Source organism: Theropithecus gelada, chromosome 14, assembly GCF_003255815.1.
Source record: "Theropithecus gelada isolate Dixy chromosome 14, Tgel_1.0, whole genome shotgun sequence".
NCBI lineage: Eukaryota > Metazoa > Chordata > Mammalia > Primates > Cercopithecidae > Theropithecus > Theropithecus gelada.
In genome coordinates, this window is record NC_037682.1 from 63039971 (window position 1) to 63062992 (window position 23022).

The 23022-nt window shown below is 40.1% G+C and overlaps 1 protein-coding gene across 1 annotated transcript; it reads left to right on the forward strand.

Annotated features, from left to right (window-relative positions):
- The first annotated feature begins 11419 nt into the window (after nucleotides 1–11419).
- LOC112605597 (putative olfactory receptor 52P1) lies at nucleotides 11420–12561 on the forward strand. The gene has a single exon (XM_025355213.1). It carries the CDS (start codon nucleotides 11420–11422, stop codon nucleotides 12365–12367), a length of 948 nt encoding a protein of 315 aa, XP_025210998.1. The 3' UTR covers nucleotides 12368–12561.
- The last annotated feature ends 10461 nt before the right edge of the window (nucleotides 12562–23022 follow it).

Consider the following 23022-nt stretch of genomic DNA (forward strand, 5'->3'; position numbering starts at 1 on the left):
GGAGGGTCTGGCTCTATCCTCATAATCAGCTACTCTTTTCCCAAAAGAAAAAGGAAACAGGCCCTGTCTCTGAGGAATACCCTGAAAGGGCCCCATGATGAGCCTAGTCTCTTCTCTGGGGCCAACTCTAGGAGTCTTCTCTGCTTCAGGCTCTGGTCTGCCTACAGGCCCTACTCCCTCACCATTCTGTGGTATTCGATCATGCCTCTCCCTCGAGGCAGGATGGAGTATGACTTCAGTAATCAGTGTGCCCTTCTCCACTCTCCCCTTCCTTCCCTGCAGTTCACAAGCAGCTGTCTTATGGGTATGCTTTCCAGCTGTGACTCAGAAAAGTGGAGTTCAGGTATAACTTGTTCAAGGTTATCTATTCTTTGTTTTATTTGGAGTTTGGATGTTTTTGTTTGCAGACAGAGCTGTGAGTTAAGGTAATAGGTGACAGATCTAGGTTTGTCTCAGCTTGTGAACTTGACAAGGCACTTAACCTCTCTGTTCTTTGTATTGTTTCTTGTTGTGGGGACAATAATCCCAGTCCTTCCCACCTCACTAGGTGGGGTGATCCAATGAGATCATTGAGGAATAACTCTCAATGTTATTATTGCTCTATTATTAACCATGAATAATACCAACATATCAATACGTCCTCTAATCACTGGTCTTAGAGCTTGCTATTCTTCTGCCATGGTCCTGAGAAAGGAAGTTGGTTTTTGCAGTAGCCTCTAAGTCCTTTAACCTGAAATAACTCTAGATGGGAGCCCAATAGCTCCTACTGAGACTGTATTCTGGTCACATTCACTTTCTTCCCACAGAGACACACGAGTCTTCCATCAGTTATCCTAACTCTTGTCCCTCAGAGACAAGGACTTGCCTCTCACACCTGGAGTCTCCAGAATATATTGGGTTGAGGTGGACTTCTACACAGGGCTTGCATTGTGAAAGTCTGAATTAAGTTTAGCAAGCACAGACTACATAGAGATGGTGATCTGGACTTGAAGTTCACAAGCTTATATTAGGAACGGTCATTGTGGAAGATACCAGGTTGTGTTAGGGAAAGATTGAAGTAATTATATAGTTAATTATTTTGAGAAACAACCATATACCATTTTCCATAGTGGCTACACTATTTTGCATTCCCAACACCAGTACACATGGTTCCAACCTTACCACTTCCTCATTAACACTATTTTCTGGATTTTGATCATAGTATTTCACACCCAGTAGGATGGCTATCTCAGTGTGTTTCAATTTGTATTTCCCTAATGATTACTGATGTTAGACCTCTTTTCTTATTGGCCATTTGTATATCTTCAGAAAAAATGTTATTCAAGTCCTTTGCCCATTTTTGAATTGGATTATTTAGTGGGGGAGGGGGTATTATATATTCTGGATATCTATTATATATTCTGGATAGTAATACCTTATTAGACGTATGCTTTGCACACACTCTCCTATGTTGTAGGTTGTCTTTCTACTCTCTTGATAGTCCCTTCATGAACAGAAGTTTTTTGTTTTGATGAAGTCCAATTTATTTTTCTTTTGAGACCTATACTTTTGGTGCTATAACCAAGAAAACATTGCCAAATCCAAGGTCCTGAAGCTTTTCACTTATGTTTTCTTGTATGAGTTTTATGATTTTAGATCTTATATTCTATCTTTGATCCATTTGATTTAATTTTTGTATATGGTAAAAGTCCAGTTTCAGTTTTTTGCATGTGGATATCCAGTTTTCCCAGCACCATTTGTTTGAAAACACAAATAATGAATTCTTTTTGTTTTTTCCACAAGTTATTGGGGTACAGGTGGTATTTGGCTACATGAGTAAGTTCTTTAGCGGAGATTTGTGAGAACTTGGTGCACCCATCACCCGAGCAGTCTACATTGCACCATATTTGTTGTCTTTTATCCCTCACCTCCTCCCACTCTTCTCCCCAAGTCCCCAAAGTCCATTGTATCATCCTTATGGCTTTGCATCCTCGTTTTACCCAACCCCATTTTACAAAATAGCATTCGGCAGTTGAGCACTTTCCCGTTCCTGGTTTCCTGAACAACATTATCTTGTAGGTTTTCTTTCTCCTTCATTGGTGTTGTCTTCTGCTGGCTAGTTCTTTTTTTCCTCTCCTTTGAATCTCTTCTCTTTGTACACCAACTTGTAAGCATTTTCATTTTTCATGGTTTTAACTATCTACTCTTTGACAACTCCCAACTCTGTATCTTCAACTCAGATACCTCCCTTGAACTTCAAATAGGTAAATTATTTTCTTTTTTTTTTTTGAATGGCATGCCTGTTTTATTTAATTTTTTCTTTAAAACACTGAAAGTGTGGTCCTGCATCAGCAGCATTACCTGGGAGGAATTCACAGGCTCTCAGGCCCACTCCAGGCTTTCTTTCTTTTTTTCTTAAATATACTTTAAGTTCTAGGGTACATGTGCACAACGTGCAGGTTTGTTACATATGTATACATGTGCCATGTTGGTGTGATGCACCCATTAACTTATCATTTACATTAGATATATCTTCTAATGCTATTCCTCCCCCCTCCCCCAACCCCACAACAGGCCCCAGTGTGTGAGGTTCCCCACTCTGTGTCCAAGTGTTCTCATGGTTCAATTCCCACCTGTGAGTGAGAACACGCGGTGTTTGGTTTTCTGTCCTTGTGATTGTTTGTTCAGAATGGTTTCCAGCTTCATCCATGTCCCTCCAAAAGACATGAAGTCATCCTTTTTTATGGCTGCATAGTATTCCATGGTGCATATGTGCCACGTTTTCTTAATCCAGTCTATCATTGATGGACATTGGGGTTGGCTTCAAGTCTTTGCTATTGTGAATAGTGCCACAATAAACATATGTGTGCATGTGTCTTTCTAGCAGTATAATTTATGATCCTTTGGGTATATACCTGGTAATGGGATAGCTGGGTCAAATGGTATTTCTAGTACTAGATCCTTGAGGAATCACCACACTGTCTTCCACAATGGTTGAACTAGTTTATAGTTCCACCAACAGTGTAAAAGCATTCCTTTTTGTCCACATCCTCTCCAGCACCTGTTGTTTCCTGCCTTTTAATGATTGCCATTCTAACTGCTGTGAGATGGTGTCTCATTGTGGTATTGATTTGCATTTCTCTGGCCAGTGATGATGAGCATTTTTTCCTGTGTCTGTTGGCTGCATAAATGTCTTATTTTGAAAAGTGTCTGTTCATATCCTTTGCCCACTTTTTGATGGGGCTGTTTGATTTTTTCTTGTAAATTTGTTTAAGTTCTTTGTAGCTTATGGATATTAGCCCTTTGTCAGATGGGTGGATTGTAAAAAGTTTTCTCCCATTCTGTAGGTTGCCTGTTCACTCTGATGGTAGTTTCTTTTGCTGTGCAGAAGCTCTTTAGTTTAATTAGATTCCCCTGTTTGCAGATGACATGATTGTATATTTAGAAAACCCCATCGTCTCAGCCCAAAATCTCATGAAGCTGATAAGCAACTTCAGCAAACTCTCAGGATACAAAATCAATGTGAAAAAATCACAAGCATTCCTATACACCAATGACAAACAGCCAAATCATGAGTGAGCTCCTATTCACAATTGCTTCAAAGGGAATAAAATACCTAGGAATCCAACTTACTAGGGATATGAAGGACCTCTTCAAGGAGAACTACAAACCACTGCTCAATGAAGTAAAAGAGGACACAAACAAATGGAAGAACATTCCATGCTCATGGATAGGAAGAATCAATATCATAAAAATGGCCATACTGCCCAAGGTAACTTATAGATTCAATACCATTGCCATCAAGCTACCAGTGACTTCTTCAGACAATTGGAAAAAACTACTTTAAACTTCATATGGAACCAAAAAAGAGCCCACATTGCCAAGATGATCCTAAGCCAAAAGGACAAAGCTGGAGGCATCACACTACCTGACTTCAAGCTATACTACAAGGCTACAGTAACCCAAACAGCATGGTACTGGTACCAAAACAGAGATATAGACCAATGGAATAGAACAGAGGCCTCAGAAATAATGCCACATATCTACAGCCATCTGATCTTTGACAAACCTGACAAAAACAAGAAATGGGGAAACGATTCCCTATTTCATAAATGGTGCTGGGAAAACTGGCTAGCCATATGTAGAAAGCTGAAACTAGATCCCTTCCTTACACCTTATACAAAGATTAATTCAAGATGGATTAGAGACTTAAATGTTAGACCCAAAACCATTAAAAGCCTAGAAGAAAACCTAGGCAATTCAGGACATAGGCATGGGCAAGGACTTCATGACTAAAACACCAAAAGCAATGGCAATTATTTTCTTTTCTAACATCTATTCTTATCTAATACACATGTCCAACAACATGTCCAAAACAGAACTCTGATTCCTCTCTCTCTCCAACCCTGTAAACCTGCTTTTCTCTTCGTGTTTCCCGTTGCATTGAAGCCCTTCTCCTTACTCAGCTTCTCAGACTGGAGCCTTCCTTGAAGCCCATCATATTCTCATAACCCCACATTGAATCAATCGACCAACAAATCCTATCGACTGGACCTTCAAAGTATATCCCAAGTGTAATCACTTCTCATTGCCTCCCTGCTGCCACTCTGGTCTAAGGCACAATCATTTCCTGTGTTGGCTATAACAATAACTTTTGTAACAATAACAACTCTTTTATCCTTGTCCCTTACATCGAACCCAGAGCAGGTATTTTAAAGTTTAAGTCACAGTACAACAGAACCCTGCTCAAAAGCTTTTAATAGCTTTCCACCACAGATCAAACAAAATTCAGTCTTCACCATGTTTAACAAATACCCTTTGGTCTCTGGACTTTTGCTACCTCTCCTACCGTCTCCTCTTAGTCACTCCAATCCAGCAACTAGCCTGATATTGTCCCTCAAATTCACCAAACACATTCCAGACATCAAGGCCTGTATGTCTGTTCCTTTTGCCTGGAGCACTGTCTTCCACATAGCTGCATGACTTGTTCACTTGTTTCATCAAGATTTCTACCAAACGTCACCTTCTCAGAAAGGCCTATCATGACCACCTTGTCTAAAATTGTGCCCCATGTCATTTTCTGTCTTATTATCCTGTTTTTACCCATAGCACTTTTAAAATTTATTTTTCATTAACAAAGTGTATATATTTATCATGTACAACATGGAGTTTTTAAATGTGTATACATTGTGGAATAGCTAAATCAAGCTAATTAACATATATCACCTCATATACTTTTCCTTTTTTTTTTGGTGAGAACAGTTAAAATCTACTCTCTTCATAAGTTTCAAGAATATAATATGTTATTAACTGTAGTTCCCATCTTATACAATAGGTCTCTTAAATTTATTTCTTTTAACTGAAATTTTGTCTCCTCCAATCAACATTTCATCAATCCTGACACCCCCACACCCTGGGAACTACCATTCTATTTTCTCTACTTCTATGTTCAACTTTTTTAGATTTCACATTTAAGTAAGATCATGCAATATTTGTCTTTTTGTGCCTGGCTTATTTCACTTCACATAATGAACTCCAGATTTATATGTGTTCTCAAATGACAGAATTTCCTCCTTTTTTAATGCAAAATAGTATTCCATTTTGTGTGTGTGTGTGTGTGTGTGTGTGTGTGTGTGTCACGTTTTCTTTATCCATTCATCCATTGATGGACACTTAGACTGATTCCATATCTTGGCTATTATGAGTACTGCTGCAGTGAACATTGGAGTATAAGTATCTCAACATATTCCTTCGGATATATATCCAGTACTGGGATTGCTAGATCATGTGGTAGTTCTATTTTTAAGTTTTGGTAGTTCTATTTTTAACTTTTTGGGGAAACTTCATACCGTTTTCCATAATAGCTATACTAATTTACATTCCTGCTAACCATGTGCAATTTCTCCATACCATCTCCGATGCTTGTTATCTTACATCATTTTAATAATAGCCATTTTAACTTCACAGAAATTTAATGCTACAATGAACATCAGTGTAGGTATCTCTTTAACATTGTTTTAGACATATACCCAGTTCTGGAGTTGCTGGATCATACAGGTAGTTCTATATTTAACTCTTTGAGGAAACTTTATACTATTTGCCATGAAGGCTGTACTACTTTACATTCCTACCAACCGTGTGCAAGGATTCTCTTTTCTTCACATTCTCTCCAGCACTTATCTTTCATCATGTTGATAATAGCCATTCTAATTTCATGGCACTTTTTAATATCTATTTGTCATATATTGATTTTGTAATGCAAATCTCTCCTATTAGCATAGATGTTCCATGAAACAAGAACTTTGTCTTCCTTGTTCAATATGGCATTCCTAGTAGTACTTAGAGAAATACTGACACATAGTGGGTGCTCAATAATATTGTATAGAATAGTTGTTGTTGACTGAATAAAATGTGCCCCCATAGTATCCTAAGTTAATGCTAAACATCTATGACTGTCCCTGAGACCCATAAAAATAATGTAGAGCTGAGGCTTGGCTCTGATCATCGTGGAGCTGGCAGAAAATTGGAATCATTTCATGTATCTGTTTTACCACTTTAGAATCAGTTGAGTCCCTGAAGAACCAAATAGAAGAATGACCAAAACTCGGGATCCCCAAAACTTTTCATATTTGAAGTGTCATTTCTCTGTGAGCTCCCAGGGAACCTATATGTTTGGAGAATAAAGCCTGCACCTTCCTCTTCATCATCTGGGCCATGTCTTCCCCCACTAGGTCTTCCCTTCACCATCTGCGTTTAAAGCTCCTTAAAAGCAGGAGTATTTTCAAACTTTTATACCTCCAGGACAATAGCAGATACATAAGCCATCAATGTGTCTTTGTTGACTTATTGTCCGAAATCAAGTTTCATGTCTGCCCAGACGACATTTGATTAGAATCCAGTCTGTTCTTTTGACAGTCATCCCCCAGTACCTAACATCATCACAATCTTCTTTTAAATGCCAACAGACAGACAGAAATTCATCCTGGTCTCTGCCTTCACAAAGTCTATCGTGTAGGAACCTACTGATGATTTACCAGGTTCTAGGCACTTTACTAAAAATTGTATATGTGCTATCTCATGTCAACCTTCCCTATTTTGTAAAATGGAGAACAGGAGGCTAAGAGCTGTTACTTAACTTACCTAAGGTCAGGTCAACAGTATTTAAAGTGAACTCTATCCCACAAATGGCATTTGATAAGATGCTGTGTGGGCAATAGGGAGAAAGGACACACACAGGGTGTCAGAAAATAATCATGAACACATTGGCTTTGAATTAGGCTTCAGTGGTCCTCAGAAAATGCCCAATGTCCCTTGCCTTCTAGGTTTTATACATGCTGTTTCCTCTTCCTGGTGTATTCCTCCCTTCAAGCCCACTTTACCCTTCTAAACCCTAAATCCTTGACTAGTTCTTGATAGTGAATCCCTCCCCTGCCAAAAGAGCCTCTGTTTTTTAAAGTCTGTATATGTTCCATTGAATTTTAATTGATTTTAATGTCTGTACATCCTTCAATCCAGACTGTGACCTCCTTGAGAACAGGGGCATGATCCTTCAACCCTATGCCTTAAAATCTACCATAATCCTTCACATATAATAGATGCTCAGTGATTGTTACATTTGATAAAATAAGATAAATACTTTGTATTGAGGGCTTAGCAGAGACCAGGCAAAATGATAAATGTTTTGTATATATCATCTAATTTAATCTTCACTGCTTCCCTACTTTACATATGAAGAACTAGTGTTCAAAAAAAAATAGTGTTTCCTAAATAAACACCAGGAAGCAAACATTTTATCAGGGGTGTCCAATATTTTGGCTGGGCCATACTGGAAGTTGTCTTAGGCCACACATAAAATACACTAACACTAATGATAGCTAATGAACTAGAAAAAAGTCACAAAATAATTCATAATGTTTTAAGAAAGTTTACAAATTTTCTTTGGTCTACAGGTTGGACAAGCTTGTTTTAGATGGAGGGAGGGGGCCAGGAGAAAAAAACCAAAATTAGTAAAACATTCTAAAATATCTTTCTATGCCAAAAAAAAAAAAACCCTTAAGACTATGCTCAAGGACCTTGCCACCTACCCCACCTACCCACATTGAACTCTCAGGATAGATCTCTGCTATCCTATCCTTCCCTCTCCCATCAGGGCCTGTATTTTTCCAGCTTTCAATTTGCTGCCTCTTTCCAGCATCCCAGGGGTCTTTTTAGCATCTTTATCCCCCAGGGAATTGCTATTCTCATGTAGGGTGCTAATAATAGGATAAATACCCCAGTTCTTTTGCTTCCTACACTCTAACCCCTGTAGGACCAGATCCCACTACCACATCCTGCCTCAGACCTGGTAAGTTTGTCTCTCTGTCTGTCTGGTCTTCTCAGTGTGCCTACTATCCGGTTGAACAAAGACATGACTGCCACTAAGGTAATTTTTTCACTGAGGTTGTCTCTACTTCAGATTAAAAGGACTTACAAATGAGTCACACTTTTGACCACTGTTTTGTGGCCGTGTAGTTTAATTGGCTCTTCAGGTAACTGTCTCCCCTAGTCATCGCCGTAGTAGCCTATGAAGTAGGAATCAACCTCTCCAGGTTACACAGATAGGGAAACAGTTTAAGAGTGTTTAGGTGGCTTGACCAAGATCACACAGCTGGTGAGCTGTAAAGCTGAGATTTGAATCTGGCTGCCCTTGGGCACCCATGAATGAGTGCTAAGTTCTGGATTGGAAACTTCCAGATGCTCATGAGCACCTCCAAGATAAAGAACTTGCTCCGTTCCTCACGAGACAGCCTTGTCCCTGGCATTTGAACTCCTATTCTTACATATTTTAGGTAAGGCCTTTCTTATATTAAGTGCTAAAATAATTCAGAACAAAGCAGGGGAATGAGGGGCATTAAGGAGAGTTATTCCGGAGAGCTATCTGGAGGAGGCAGGGAGGCTTCCTTGCCTGATCTCAGTAAGCAGATGAAACAGAGGAAAATAATACTAGAGTATAGGCAGAAAAGGGTTCATGGGCAGAGAGTAGAAAGCTTTAAGAGTTTCTAGCCATTCACCATGGAGAGGGCTCTGCAGCCATGACACACACTCCCATCCTAGACATCATTGAATCAGACTAAAGTGGCAAAGGCTCCTTTGAACATGGTGATGATAACCCATCTTCTGCCTTGCATACTTTCCCAGTTCCCTAAAATCTCATCCTGAGTGTTTTTCATGAGTTCTAACTCAAATATTAGTAGGAGAGTAAAGAAGTGAGGACCACCCAAGGCTCTCACTTCAACCTTGACCTCTTTCCTAAAATCCAGGAATATTATACTCAACATATGCTCTTCCAACTTCATATTCCCCCTCTGTGCAAATGGGGTGAGACTATGGGAACTTGTGGTCATTATGCTATGTAGTTCCAGATCAAGGGTGGAGCAAAAGTTTTTTGAGTAGCAGTTTAAGGCCTGAGAAAATATGATTCAATCATTAAAAGACTGAGATGAAAGAAGAAAAGAAGGGAGGGAAAGAAAGTAGGACCATCTCATTCATGACTGCATTATTCAGCTCTCAATTTTCTCCACAAAGGGTACTGAAGCACGGACACTGCAAAAGCAATATCTCCCATAAATGTATGTCCCTGTGTCTTCTGAGTACAGCCTTACTTATGCATCTTGCACAATAACATATATAGATACACAAAATCACATGCCCAGCCAAACACTGTGGTCCCATCAAATGGAACAGTTTTACATACATCATTTCACAAGGTCCTTCACACTCTGATTTCTCTATCTCAGACCTTTCAGCTACCATGAAGGCTAAAATCTCTTTTAGGCTTGCTTGGGCCCAGGCTGGATGGTGGAAATTCAGGGAGATATCATAGAAGAGAAAAACGGGAAATACATGAAGGGATGACAAGACAGAAAGGAACAAGATGATTTGCTCAATATGAGAGTGACAGCCACAGTTGACATTGGGATGGAAAGGAGGCATCCTGGACCACAGTTCTTTCCTGCAGATCACATTAGAAGACCTTACCCTCTTCTTTCCTGCTCCTACATCTTTCCCCAAAACAGTTTCCTATGATCTCTGGGTATGGGTAGCTGATGCTAAGGATTGCAAGGAGCATTGCATTTTAAGATTAGGAATACAGATGAGCATCACTATACGGTAAAATTGGTTCCACTATCTCTGTTTCAATTAGCAATTGGAACACAGTCACATACAATTATATTAGAAGTTCTTTTCTTTTGATAGAGGTACTTTGCTTTCTACTCTCTCCTATGTCTATTTCTGGTTCTTGTTCTCATCTTTTTTTATCTCACCACCTCTCCCTCTACTGTCCCCTTCCTGCCTTTTTTTGTTTAATCTTTCCTTTCTCTCAAATTCCCAATTACTACCTCATTAGATAAGAAAAAAAATGAGATAAAAATATATTTCAAAATGTAGGTGAGGGAAGATCAGAAGGGTGTTTGAGGGTAATAGGAGATATGGGGAGATGTATGGAGGTACAGTACTATCATTTGGTCAAACCTGGGTCTCCATTTTTGCTTTCAGGGAATGATTCTATGTTCCCAACTACTAAAATTTACTTCTTACCTCTTTCTTTTATGTACTTTTGATTTTTATGAGAGAAAATGCTTTGTATTCAATCATTTCTCAATGACCTTAACAGATTATTTTTATAGCCAAATTAGCCTGATCCCTACCACTGACCAATTCAGCATGATCACAGCTGTTTCTACCAGCATCCGTACAGGACACTTGAGGCAAGTGCAGGATCCTTGTACTAAACATAAGCCAGACAATCTTACGCCTGTATCAGACTACCAAAGACTCAGCCTCTCACCTCTGTTTTGCTGTTCCTGGTCAGAACCTAGGTTCTGAGCCTCATCTATGGGTTATTACATGCTCAATGGCTTGAAAAATCCGCCCAAGATCTCTTCTCCTTCCTATCAATTCCCTTCAGACCTGATCTTTCAATCTTGAAAAGTAACCACATTTGAGTCTTCCATTCAATCTGCCTGAATTTTTATCATTAATATTACTCTTATATTGTCACACAGGCAGATGAATCCGAAGACAAAAATTCAGAGTATAGGCAAAAGAGGGCCCACAGGTAGAAGAAAGCTGCAAAATTCTCTGCTACAGCCTGTCACCATAGAGAAGTTTCTATAGCCATGCCACTTGCCCAGTGCCCACAGCCTAGACATCATTGAATTGGAGAGAAGTGTGAAGCACTCCTTTGAACCCTGAAGCTAGTAACCCACCTCCTGCCTTGCATTATTTCCCAGTGCCCTACTATCTTCCCATTCTGGATGCTTTCCACGAAGTCTAATGCAAATATTTCCTGCTGCTGTTCAGCCACAGCATAAAGATGAATCCCAGTTGCTTCATCTCTCAGGGATTCCCAGGACTCAGAGTAAGGCAGTGAGATCTTCTCTACCCACCTTACCTGGCCATGAAACTCACAAACCATAGCCATCAGAACCCAACCTCCTTTCTGCTCATGGGAATTCCAGGCCTGGAGGCATCCCACTTTTGGATTGCTTTTCCCTTCTGCTCCATGTATGCCCTGGTAGTGCTGGGAAACATGGTGGTGCTGCTAGTGGTACATTCAGAGCCTGTATTGCACCAGCCCATGTACCTGTTCCTCTGCATGCTATCCACCATTGACCTGGTCCTCTGCACCTCCACTGTGCCCAAGCTCCTTGCACTTTTTTGGGCAAAGGATGCTGAGATCACCTTTGGGGCCTGTGCTGCCCAGATGTTCTTTATCCATGGCTTCTCAGCTGTAGAATCTGGTATACTGCTAGCAATGGCCTTTGACCGCTACTTAGCCATCTGCCGGCCTCTGCACTATGGGTTGTTGCTCTCCCCAGAGTCTGTAGGCAAGCTGGGGGCTGCAGCTGTGCTTCGTGGCTTGGGACTCATGACCCCACTCACCTGCTTGCTGGCAAGACTGAGGTACTGCAGTCGAGTGGTGGCCCACTCCTACTGTGAACACATGGCTGTGGTGAAGCTGGCTTGCGGAGGAACACAGCCAAACAACATCTATGGCATCATCGCTGCCACACTGGTTGTGGGCACTGACTCCATCTGTATTGCTGTCTCCTATGCACTCATCCTCCGGGCTGTGTTAGGCCTCTCCTCCAAGGAGGCAAGGGCTAAGACCTTTGGCACTTGTGGCTCCCACCTGGGTGTCATCCTTCTCTTCTACACACCAGGACTCTTCTCCTTCTACACACAGCGGTTTGGCCAGCACGTGCCCCGGCACATCCACATCCTCCTAGCTGACCTCTACCTGGTTGTGCCACCCATGCTCAACCCCATCATCTATGGTATGAAGACCAAGCAGATCTGGGGTGGGGCCCTCCGGCTTCTGAAGTGGAGCCCTGCTCAGTCATAGTCTTCAACCCCAACCTGAAACCTTTATCTTCTTCTCCCCTCAGCCTTCAGGGGAGACTGGTGGCTCCCAACATGGTAGGGACACAGAAACCCATGCTCAATGGTACCCGTACTTTGATAAGGAGCAACAGTAAAATCAGATGGTGGAAGATCTGTCAGGTGTTTCTTACTTATGATGTAGATATGGTTACAAAGCTCAGGAAGCCCCTGTCTAATGGGAAATATGGCTACCAAACTGATGATGGCCTCCCAGGGAATCCAATTCTGTCTGACATTGTTCCTACCTTCCAGAAGATATTGTTAAAATGGGAAAGATATAGCTACTGGTATGACAAGGAGAAATAACCTCCATCCACAGACAGGTATTCCTACTCTGATAGGAATACATATATACCTCCCTCATCAAGTTCTACATCTGACTGGGGAGAAACACACCCACACCCATACACAGAATCAGGCAGAGAGGCAGAGACAAGGCACTTAGCAATTAGCCATAGGGATGATAACCACAAAAGAAGGAGAATCCTGGGCAAACTGTCCAGTGTACACAAGAATAAGTAACAAGGTATGATGTAAATCTAGGAAGGTTCTCTGGAATAGTTTTTATCTTTTCACTGAGCATGTACTATGGGCCAAATATTTTGCTAAAACCTAGGGCAAATTAGGTCAAAGAGCCTCCTCTCATGATGACTGCTCACTGTTACAGGAAACACACATAAGGAGACAGTGGCCAAAGTGAATCATACTATTTCCGTCGTCTCTCCTTATATGTGGGAGGATTGGTTCCAGGAATCCTATATAAACCAAAATCTGTGCATATGCCAAGTGAGCCCTAAGAACAGAAATATACAAAAAGTTGGTTCTCCTTATTTGCAGGTTTTATATCCTACAATTCCAATATTTTTTATCTGTGTTTGGTTAAAAATAATCTGCCTGTAAGTGGACCTGCATATTTCAACCCATGTTGTTCAAAGGTCAAACTAATATGATTAGGGTAAGCACAGAGACCGTGGGTAAAGAACACCAACTTGCTCAGAAGAAATGAGGCCCCAGGCCACACCTCATCTCACCCCATCTCTGTATGCAGGTAAGGCCATGCCTAGGTGTAAGGTGCAGGAGCAAAGCCTAAGGCTTTAATTTTAATTTAATTTACCATTCCAGAAATTCACATAAATGGAATTACACAATGTATATACTTTGTCTGACTTCTTTGGCTCAACATAATATTTTTGAGATTCATGTTATGTGCATCAACTGTTAATTTCTTCTTATTGTTAAGTAATTTTCCATTGTATGAACATATCAAAGTTTACTTCTGGATACCTGAGTTTCCCATATTTTACTATTATGAATAAAACTGCTGTAAGTATTTCTTAACCTAGCAGTGAAATGGCTGGGTCAGAGGTTAATAGAACCTGCTTTTCCAAAGTAATTGCACCATTTTTTAATCTCACCAGTGATGTATAACAGTTCCCAGCTGTTCTACATCCTGGTCATTCCTTAATATTGTCATTCTTTTTTTCATTTTAGCCAGTCCATTGACTAAAAGTAAGCTAGTAACTTCTTGTGATTTTAGTTTGCATTTCTCTGATGTTGAACAACTTCTCACATGTTTTCTGTTCATGCATATGCCTTCTGTAGAATGTTTGTTGAAGTCTTTTCCCACTTCTAATTTTTTATTTTGTTGATTTGTACTAGCTATTTATATATTCTGGGTATAAGCCATTTGCCAGATATACATAGTGAAAATATTTTATTCAATATTGTGACTTGCCTTTTGATTTTTTTTTTTTTAATTCTTTTGATACAGGGTCTTGCTCTGTTACCCTGGTGGGAGTGCAGTTGTGCAAACTTGGCTCACTACAACCTCAACTTCCCAGGCTCCAAGTAGTCCTCCCACCTCAGCTTCCCAGGTAGCTGGGACTACAGGCATGAGCCACCACACCCAGCTAGTTTTTCTTTTCTTCTTTTTTTTTTTTTTTTTTTTTTTTTGGAGAGACAGGGTTTTGCCATGTTCCCCAGGCTGGTCTTAAACTCCTGGGCTCAAGTGATCCACCCACCTCAGCCTTCCAAGTGCTGGGATTACAGGCATGAGCCACAGCTTCTGACCTTCATTTTCTTACTAGTATCTTTTGATTACAAGAAATTTTTAGTTATGATGAAGTCCAAATAATCAATTGTATTCATGGTTAGTGCTTTGTTTTACAGATTTAGCTTTTAATTTTAGGCCTATGATCCAACATGAATAAAAATTGTGTATGTTGTAACCTAGAGTTCAAGATTTATTTTTCACGTGAATATTCCATTGTTTCAGCATTATTTGTTAAAGATTTTCTTTTCCAAATTGACTTGCCTTGGCAAATAGATCAAGAAAGTGATCAAGAAAGTGTCAACACTACACTTTCTTAATAATAGTATTAAAGTAAGTCTCAAATGAAGTAGCGTAAGTCTTCTAACACTATACTTTCACAGTGGTTCTTATTATTCTGGGTTCTTTGTATTCCCATATATATTTCAAAATCAATTTGTTCATTTCTACAAAAATTGCTAGAGTTTTGATTGCTTGATATTGAGCTTTTTAAATTTTATTGTACTGGCTAGGACCTCCAATACATTGTTGAATAAAACTAGTAAAGCAGACATCCTTGTCTTGTTTCTGATCTTTTTCTTTTGTTAATACCTTTATTGAGATGATTCAAATACTATACAATTCGCCCATTTAAAGTGTACAGTTCAATGGTTTCTAGCATATCCACAGATACATGCAACCATCACCACAGTCAATTTTAGAATACTTTCCTCACCTCAAAACCAAACCTCATACGCTGTAGTTATCACCTTCATATTCTCCTGTCCTCACCAGCCCTAAGCAACCACTATTCAGCTTCTTCCTGAATCTCTAGATTTCCCTACTCCAGACTTTCATGTGAATGAATACATAATATATGGTACTTTGGGACTGACTTCTTTCACTTAGCATAATGCTTTGTAGGTTCATCCATGCTGTAGCATATCAGTATGTCATTCCTTTTTCTGGCTGAATAATATTCCATTGTATGAACATATACCATATTTTGTTTATCCATTAATGAGTTGACGGATATTTAGGTTGTTTCCACCTTTTGGCAATCACAGATAATGTGACTATAACATCGTGTACAACTGTTTGTGTGGACATATGTTTTCATTTCTCTTGGGAATATACCTAGAAGTAGAGTTACTGGTCATGTGGTGACTGTTTAACCATTTGAGGAACTGCCAAAGTTATTCTAGAGCAGCTGCACCATTTTACATTTCTCACGCCAGAAGTGTAGGAGAGTTTCAGTATGTTCACATCCTAACTAACGCCTGCTATGGTCTCTCACCGTTATATTAACAGCTTTATTGAGGTGTAATTGATACGCAAAAACTTACACCTATTTTGTGTAGACAGTTTGAGTTTGGACATATGCATATATTCATGGGCTTGTTTCTGAATTCAGGAGGATAGTATTCAGTCTTTCATCATGAAATATGTTAAGCATACACTTCTCACAGATACTATGTTGAAAAAGTACACATCTATTGAAATTTGTTGCAAGTTTTCATCAAGAATCGTGTTGAATTTGGTAAATTATTTTTCTTCACATACTTAGGTAATCATCTGGTTTTTCTCCCTTATGCTGCTGATGCAGTATACTATACTTGCTTGTTTTTATTTTTATTTTAGTTTTGTTTTGTTTTGTTTTGTTTTGTTTTTTTTGAGACGGAGCCTCACTCTGTCACCCAGGCTGGAGTGTAGTGGCACAATCTCAGCTCACTGCAACCTCCACCTCCTGGGTTCAAGCAATTCTCCTGCCTCAGCCTCCCAAGTAGCTAGGACTACAGGCTTACACCACCACACCCAGCTAATTTTTGTATTTTTAGTTGAGACAGAGTTTCACCACATTGGCCACGCTGGTCTCAAACTCCTGACCTCAGGTAAACTGTTCCCCTCGGCCTCCCAAAGTGCTGCGAAATACTGCTTATTTTTAAATGTTAAACTACCTTGCATTCCTGGAATAAACCCCACTTGGTCATGATGCATTATCATATTTATATATTGCTGGATTCAGTTTATTAATATTTTCATGAAATAGTTATGTTTATGTTCATGATAGGTTTTTATTCCATGTCAGGTTTTTATATCAGTGTTTTGCTTGTCTCACAAAATATACTGGAAACTAATCCATTATACTCTATTTTCTGATAATATTCATGTAATTTTTTTTTTTAATATTTGACAGAATTCTGCATGAAAGAAACCTGGGTGTGGAGGGGGTTTTCTTTCTATTTCATGTTCAATTTTTAACATAGATTTAAGATTTGTATTTTCAAAATTTTTCTATTTTCCCCAAAATTTCCTCTAAATATAACTGTCAAAATAATATACCAATGTTAGTATAAATGTTCATGACATCCCCTTATTATCCTTTCATTTCTATAGGACTTGTCATGTCTTTTAATTCTTGGTTATTTGTGTGTGCTTTGTCCTGTTCTGTAATGCTGGTTTGTGCAGGAAGGTGTATCCATTTTGTTAATTTTTAGAACCAAATTATGACTTTTAAAATTTTTGTGTCCATTTTTCTTTGCTTTCTGCTGTTACCTTTTCTAAATCTCCTCTCATCTGTTTATGTTTAATTTGTTCTTCTATTTCTACTTTCTTAAGGTGGTAAGTTAGCTCACTGGTCTAGAAGCAATGAAGAGTGATAAAGTAGATCTTATAACAGGAAACTTCTTCCAAGGCACCTGCTTCGATGAGGTCATTTCACGATTCTCAAGCAAAGAGAAACTATTCTCTTTTGTCATTGGGAAGATGGTGGTTCTGCAAGCCTAGAAAGTTCAGAGAAAATATAAAATCCATTGTGTTAGGCTCATATAGCCAAATGTCTCATTTCCAGCTCTTAAACTCCCATACTTTCTCTACTATGGAATTTGCTTTGACATAGGTGACCTCTGGAGACTGCACGTTCAGTCTTCCTTATATTTCGGTTGCCCTTAATAACATATTCTGGGCCTGATTTTTCATCAGTCCTCTGGCTTCAGGAATTTACTCTCTTTTTAAGCTACTGCGGAGGACTGCATTTAGCATCATGTTTTAAGTTAAGGGAGTTGAATGACGTGAGCTTATTTTCTTTTTGCAATGCTCCAAATGCCATCAAAATCACCCAACCCACACCACAATCCATAATATTACCATATTGCCAGGCTGATCAAGCATTCTTGCCTCTCCTTCACTTTTACCTCATCCCAATTAACAGTAGGAAATCTTTAGTAAATGTACATCACTATGTGACAGATGTTTTCACTACTCTATTTACCATCAGCAGTGCGATCCCTGTTGCTTTCAGACTGGTAGACAGTCAAATGACAAATCCTACCCTGAGAGTTTGCTTTCAAGGACCATTCCTTATATTGATCTTCTTAGCTTGGATTCTCTAGAAAACAGCCTGAGGCAAAACTACATGTGTAAGCATTATACTAGAGAGTGTATTATCTTTCCAGGAGTGAGAGAAAAATGGAGTGAGGCAGGGAAGGAATGCATTACTGAGCTGCCACCAACTTACCCACAAGCTGACTGCTCAGTGCCCCAGATGTCTTCCAATGGGCTCTCTCAACACAGACCATATTGGGGGAAAAGAAAGGCAATTTATCCAATGATTCCTTATCTTCCATTAGTTAAAGTCCACACCTATGGTGAATTAATTCCATTGCACTTCCAAGTTAGAAATGTGTCAGTGACCAAGCAAAGCCATGATATTTCATTCCTCAGAAGCAACAGGGAACCTGTTAAAGCTAAAAGGTGTTATAAACTGAAAGTTTCACACAAAATTCATGTGTGAAAACCCTTTCTCCCAATGTATGTGACTATATTTGAAGACAGGGCCTTTAGCAAAATAATTAGGGTCAGATGAAGTCATGATAGTAGAGACCTCATGATGGGATTACTGTCCTTATAAGAAGAGACACCAGAGAGCTTGCTGGTGCTTTCTCCCCCACCACATGAGGACAAGCTGAGAAGGTGACCATCTGCAAGCCAGGAAGAGAACCCTTGTTAGAACCCAATCATTCTTGCAAATCACAGACTCAGACTTCCAGCCTCCAGAACTGTGAGAACACAAATTTCTACTGTTTAAGTCAGAAAGTCTATGGTATTTTGTTACAGCAGCCTGAGCTGACTAATGCAGACATGCAAAAATAACAGTAAAGGCCTGAGGTACAGTGTATTCACTCATTCTCACAATGCTATAAAGATACTACCAGTGACTGGGTAATTTATAAAGGAAAGAGGTTTAATTGACTCACAGTTCTACATGGCTGGAGAGGCCTCAGGAAACTTACAATCATGGTGGAAGGCAATGGGGAAGCAGGTACCTTCTTCACAAGGCAGCAGGAGGGAACTTCCAAACCCTTTTAAAACCATCAGATTTCATGAGAACCCCCTTACTATCATGAGAATAGCATGGGGGAAACTTCCTCCATGATCTAATCACCTTCCACCAGGCCCCTCCCTCAACACATGGAGATTACAATTCAGATTACAATTCGAGATGAGATTTGGGTGGAGACAAAGACAAACCATATCATACAGCAATGTTAGCATGTGTCAGGAACCATATGAGAGACTGAGAGCAGCCACTGCAACTGGACCTGCAGCCTGGGGCAAATACAGAAGCAGCAACAAGAGCAATTTGTCTCTGCAATCTCAACAGCAGCACAAGCAACACCTAGGGGCCTCTGGCTGCCCAGGTAGCCATCAAGGCAAGTATATGGATCCAAGTTAACACAAACTGAGTTTGGTACCATGAGGAAACAGCTAAAGATCTTGAGAATGAAAAAAAAGTGAGGTAACAGGGGAAAGCAAGAGTGCAAAATCTGGGAGAAGCAGTGGTGTTGGGAGTGATCAACAGTGTCAAATGCTACAGTTACAGCAATGGATGGGGTATTGATGTGTTCTGACTCTGTGACCCCACCCAAATCTCACCTTGAATTGTAATCCAAGTTATAATCACCGTGTGCTGGGGAAGGGACCTTGTGGGAGGTAATTAGATCATGGGGGTGGTTCCCCCATGATGTTCTCATGACAGTAAGTTCTCATTAGATCTGACGGTTTTATAAGGAGTCTTCCCCCCTTCACTTGGCATTTTTCTCTCCTGCCATCATGTGAAGAAGGACATGTTTGTTTCCTCTTCCACCATGATTGTAAGTTTCCTGAGGCCTCCCCAGACATGTGGAACTGTGAGACAATCAAACCTCTTTATAAATCACCCAGTCTCAGGTATTTCTTCATAGCAGCATGAGAACAGAGTAATACAGGTATTAACAAATGGAACTGGCAATATATAGTTCATTGGAGCATTGACAAAAGCCATTTCGTTGGAGTTATGGGGCCAAACACCTGATTGGTATGAACACAAGAGACGGTCAAGGAAAGAATTGGTGCAAGTATAGAAAATTATTTCTTTCCAAGTTATGAGTAAAATTCTTTTGAGTTTTGTCATAGGTGAGTTAAAAAGCATGAATAAGACCTACTATTTGATAGCACAACAGGGTGACTATAGTCAATAATAACTACATTTTAAAATAACTAAAAGAGTATAATTGGATTGTTTGCAACTCAGTGGATAAATGCCTGAGGGGATGGATACCCCATTCTTCATGAAGTGCTTATTTCACATTGCATACCTGTATCAAAACATTTTATTTCACATAAATAATAAACACCTATATACCCACAAAAATTAAAAATAAATAAATTAAAATTTAAAATTTCAACTGATTTCTGTCCTATCTCCCTCAAAAGTATTCTCTTATACTGGTCCATGGGAGGAGGTGGTAGGACTTCAGAAGAACTTTTCTCTAAGGGGCATTTTTCCTTATATTCTTCTAATCCACAAAGCATTCCAATATAAATAAATTTGCATTCATCATAACTTCACATCACTCTGAGTGAATTCACAACAATTGCTCATTGGTTCAGTCACTGTAGGCTTCCCTTTTTTTCTCTGTACAGGGCAAAATAGCTCCCTGTTTGTACAGAGGACTATTAGGAAATCATTTTCTCCATGGCCAATCTCCATAAGCCATTCTCGGGAAGACTTGGCTTTGAAGAACTTGGGACATACATCCTGATTTTTAACACTCCTTCAGGGCACTTGTTTATAAAGATAAGATGGCCGGGCGTGGTGGCTCAAGCCTGTAATCCCAGCACTTTGGGAGGCCGAGATGGGCGGATCACGAGATCAGGAGATCGAGACCATCCTGGCTAACCCGGTGAAACCCCGTCTCTACTAAAAAAATACAAAAAACTAGCCGGGCGAGGTGGTGGGTGCCTGTAGTCCCAGCTACTCAGGAGGCTGAGGCAGGAGAATGGCGTGAACCCGGGAGGCGGAGCTTACAGTGAACTGAGATGGCGCCACTGCACTCCAGCCTGGGGAACAGAGTGAGACTCCGTCTCCAAAAAAAATAAATAAATAAATAAATAAATAAATAAATAAATAAATAAATAAAGATAAGATAAGCCACTGGACAACATCAAAATTCCATCATTCCCTCTTTTGCACCTGTCCTTCAGACATGTCATCTGAGTAAACTGTGAGGATACAACTGGCTAAGGAAGCATTCCTAGAGGGAGCCATTTACCTGTCGGCACCCTCCAGTGTCCCCAAGCTGGGTTCAGTGCATGTCTCCATCAAACACAAGTCACACCACAGTCTAATTATTATACATCAGAGCAACTATCAAGGTCAGGGCACTGTGTAATGCTGCTGCTTTCTGTTAGTTGTGATGATTGTTAACATTGTTAACGCTGAAAATAGCCATCCCTAAGCAAGATGAAATAGGAAGATGTATTTACAAGATCTCCTCCTATACCACCCCTGCCTCCTCCCTGACTGCTTATATGTATCTGTCCTTGAGGGTCCCCATAGAAAAGTCCAAAGACTGTAAGGGACCCATGTGCTTATTGACTGTCCCTGTGTTGCATACTGTGTGAGTTTAATTAAAGGCTCATAGTTTAGGAAGAAAAAATTCTCCTCAAAGCTGTAATCTCCTGAGAGATCAATAGAAAAACATGATAAACTAACTGTGGAAAGAAAAAACAATGGAGATAGATGGAGATAGATGACACATGGATGATGAATAGATTGATAGATGGATCAATAGATAGATTGATGGATGGATAGGTAGATGGATGGTAGCTAGGTAGTTGCATGATAGGCAGGTTGACGATAGGTAGATAGATAGACAAACAGACTAAGCAGACCCCTCTGAGATGGAATAAAATCAAACTACAGTCTCTGCCCCTGTACCATCTTACTCATCTGGTTTCCAGAAGACCATGAATAGTGCAAAGACTATTTCTTTCTCGAATCAGGTGAAATCTATCCCCAAGAGCCAAGATAGGAGTCACTACAAGGAGATGACCCAGATAAGAGAAGATTGGGGACCCTCCTCCACCAAGAAGGTTTCTATGGCAACCAGTACTCAAGAGAATGTGAGGTTTTTAAGCCTCTGGCCTTGCCAGCTGAGTCCTGGGGCCAAGAGGAAAGTTACAGAAAAACGGGCCCTGGCACTGCATCCCTAGCCTAGCTAAGACTGTCAGGAGCTAGGAGCCCACATTTTCCCCAAGCCCATGATGCTGTTGTGCATTAGCCAAAATGAGGTCTAATCCTGCACTGCTCAGAATAAGCTTAGCATAAACCTGCCCAGGCCAAGTACCTGTAACCAGGAAGTCACAAGGTCTCCACAGGGTCCCCAGCTCCCTCCAAAACAACTCAGACCGCCCTCCACCCCTGTTGCTTCAAACAGACAGCTTTATGTCATAGGGATGAATGCAGGATGTGTGAGGAAGCTTCCTTTTCTCCACAGCTCCTTCCTTCTTACACTATTTAAAAACAGAGATACTAAGGGGTTGCTGTTGAGGTTTAACACAGGACATGGATCCAGAAAGCTATCAATGAAATTGCTGTGAGATCTGACTAAAGAAATAAAACTGGAGTTTCTTCAAGGGTTTTAGTTTATGTATAGACTTAAGATCCATATAGAAAAAAATGATTATTAAATAAATCTGATCCTATTTTGTTAAAATCTGTCCTTTAATCTCTAAATATTTTTAAACAGTAGATCCTCTTTAAATCTGACCATAGAAATATTATTTCACTTTCATAGTTGGCAACCAAAATCCTTGATTAGGCTGAACGTGGTGGCTCACGCCTGTAATCCTAGCACTTTGGGAGGCCAAGGTGGGTGGATCACGAGGTCAGGAGATCAAGACCATCCTGGCTAACACGGTAAAACCCCGTCTCTACTAAAAATACAAAAAATGAACCAGGCGTGATGGCGGGCACCTGTAGTCCCAGCTACTCAGGAGGCTGAGGCAGGAGAATGGCGTGAGCCCAGGAAGCGGAGCTTGCAGTGAGCTGAGATCGTGTCACTGCACTCCAGCCTGGGCGACTGAGCAAGACTCTATCTCAAAAAAAAAAAAAAAACTCCTTGATTAAATTTAACTGGTGAAGCCAGGGTCTGGAGTGGATCAGGAATATCTCTAGTATCGAAAGACATTAAATTTTAAGTGATAGATGGGTAGATGGATGGATAAATAGATGAGAGAGAAATAGACAGACTCAGCCTGGTGCA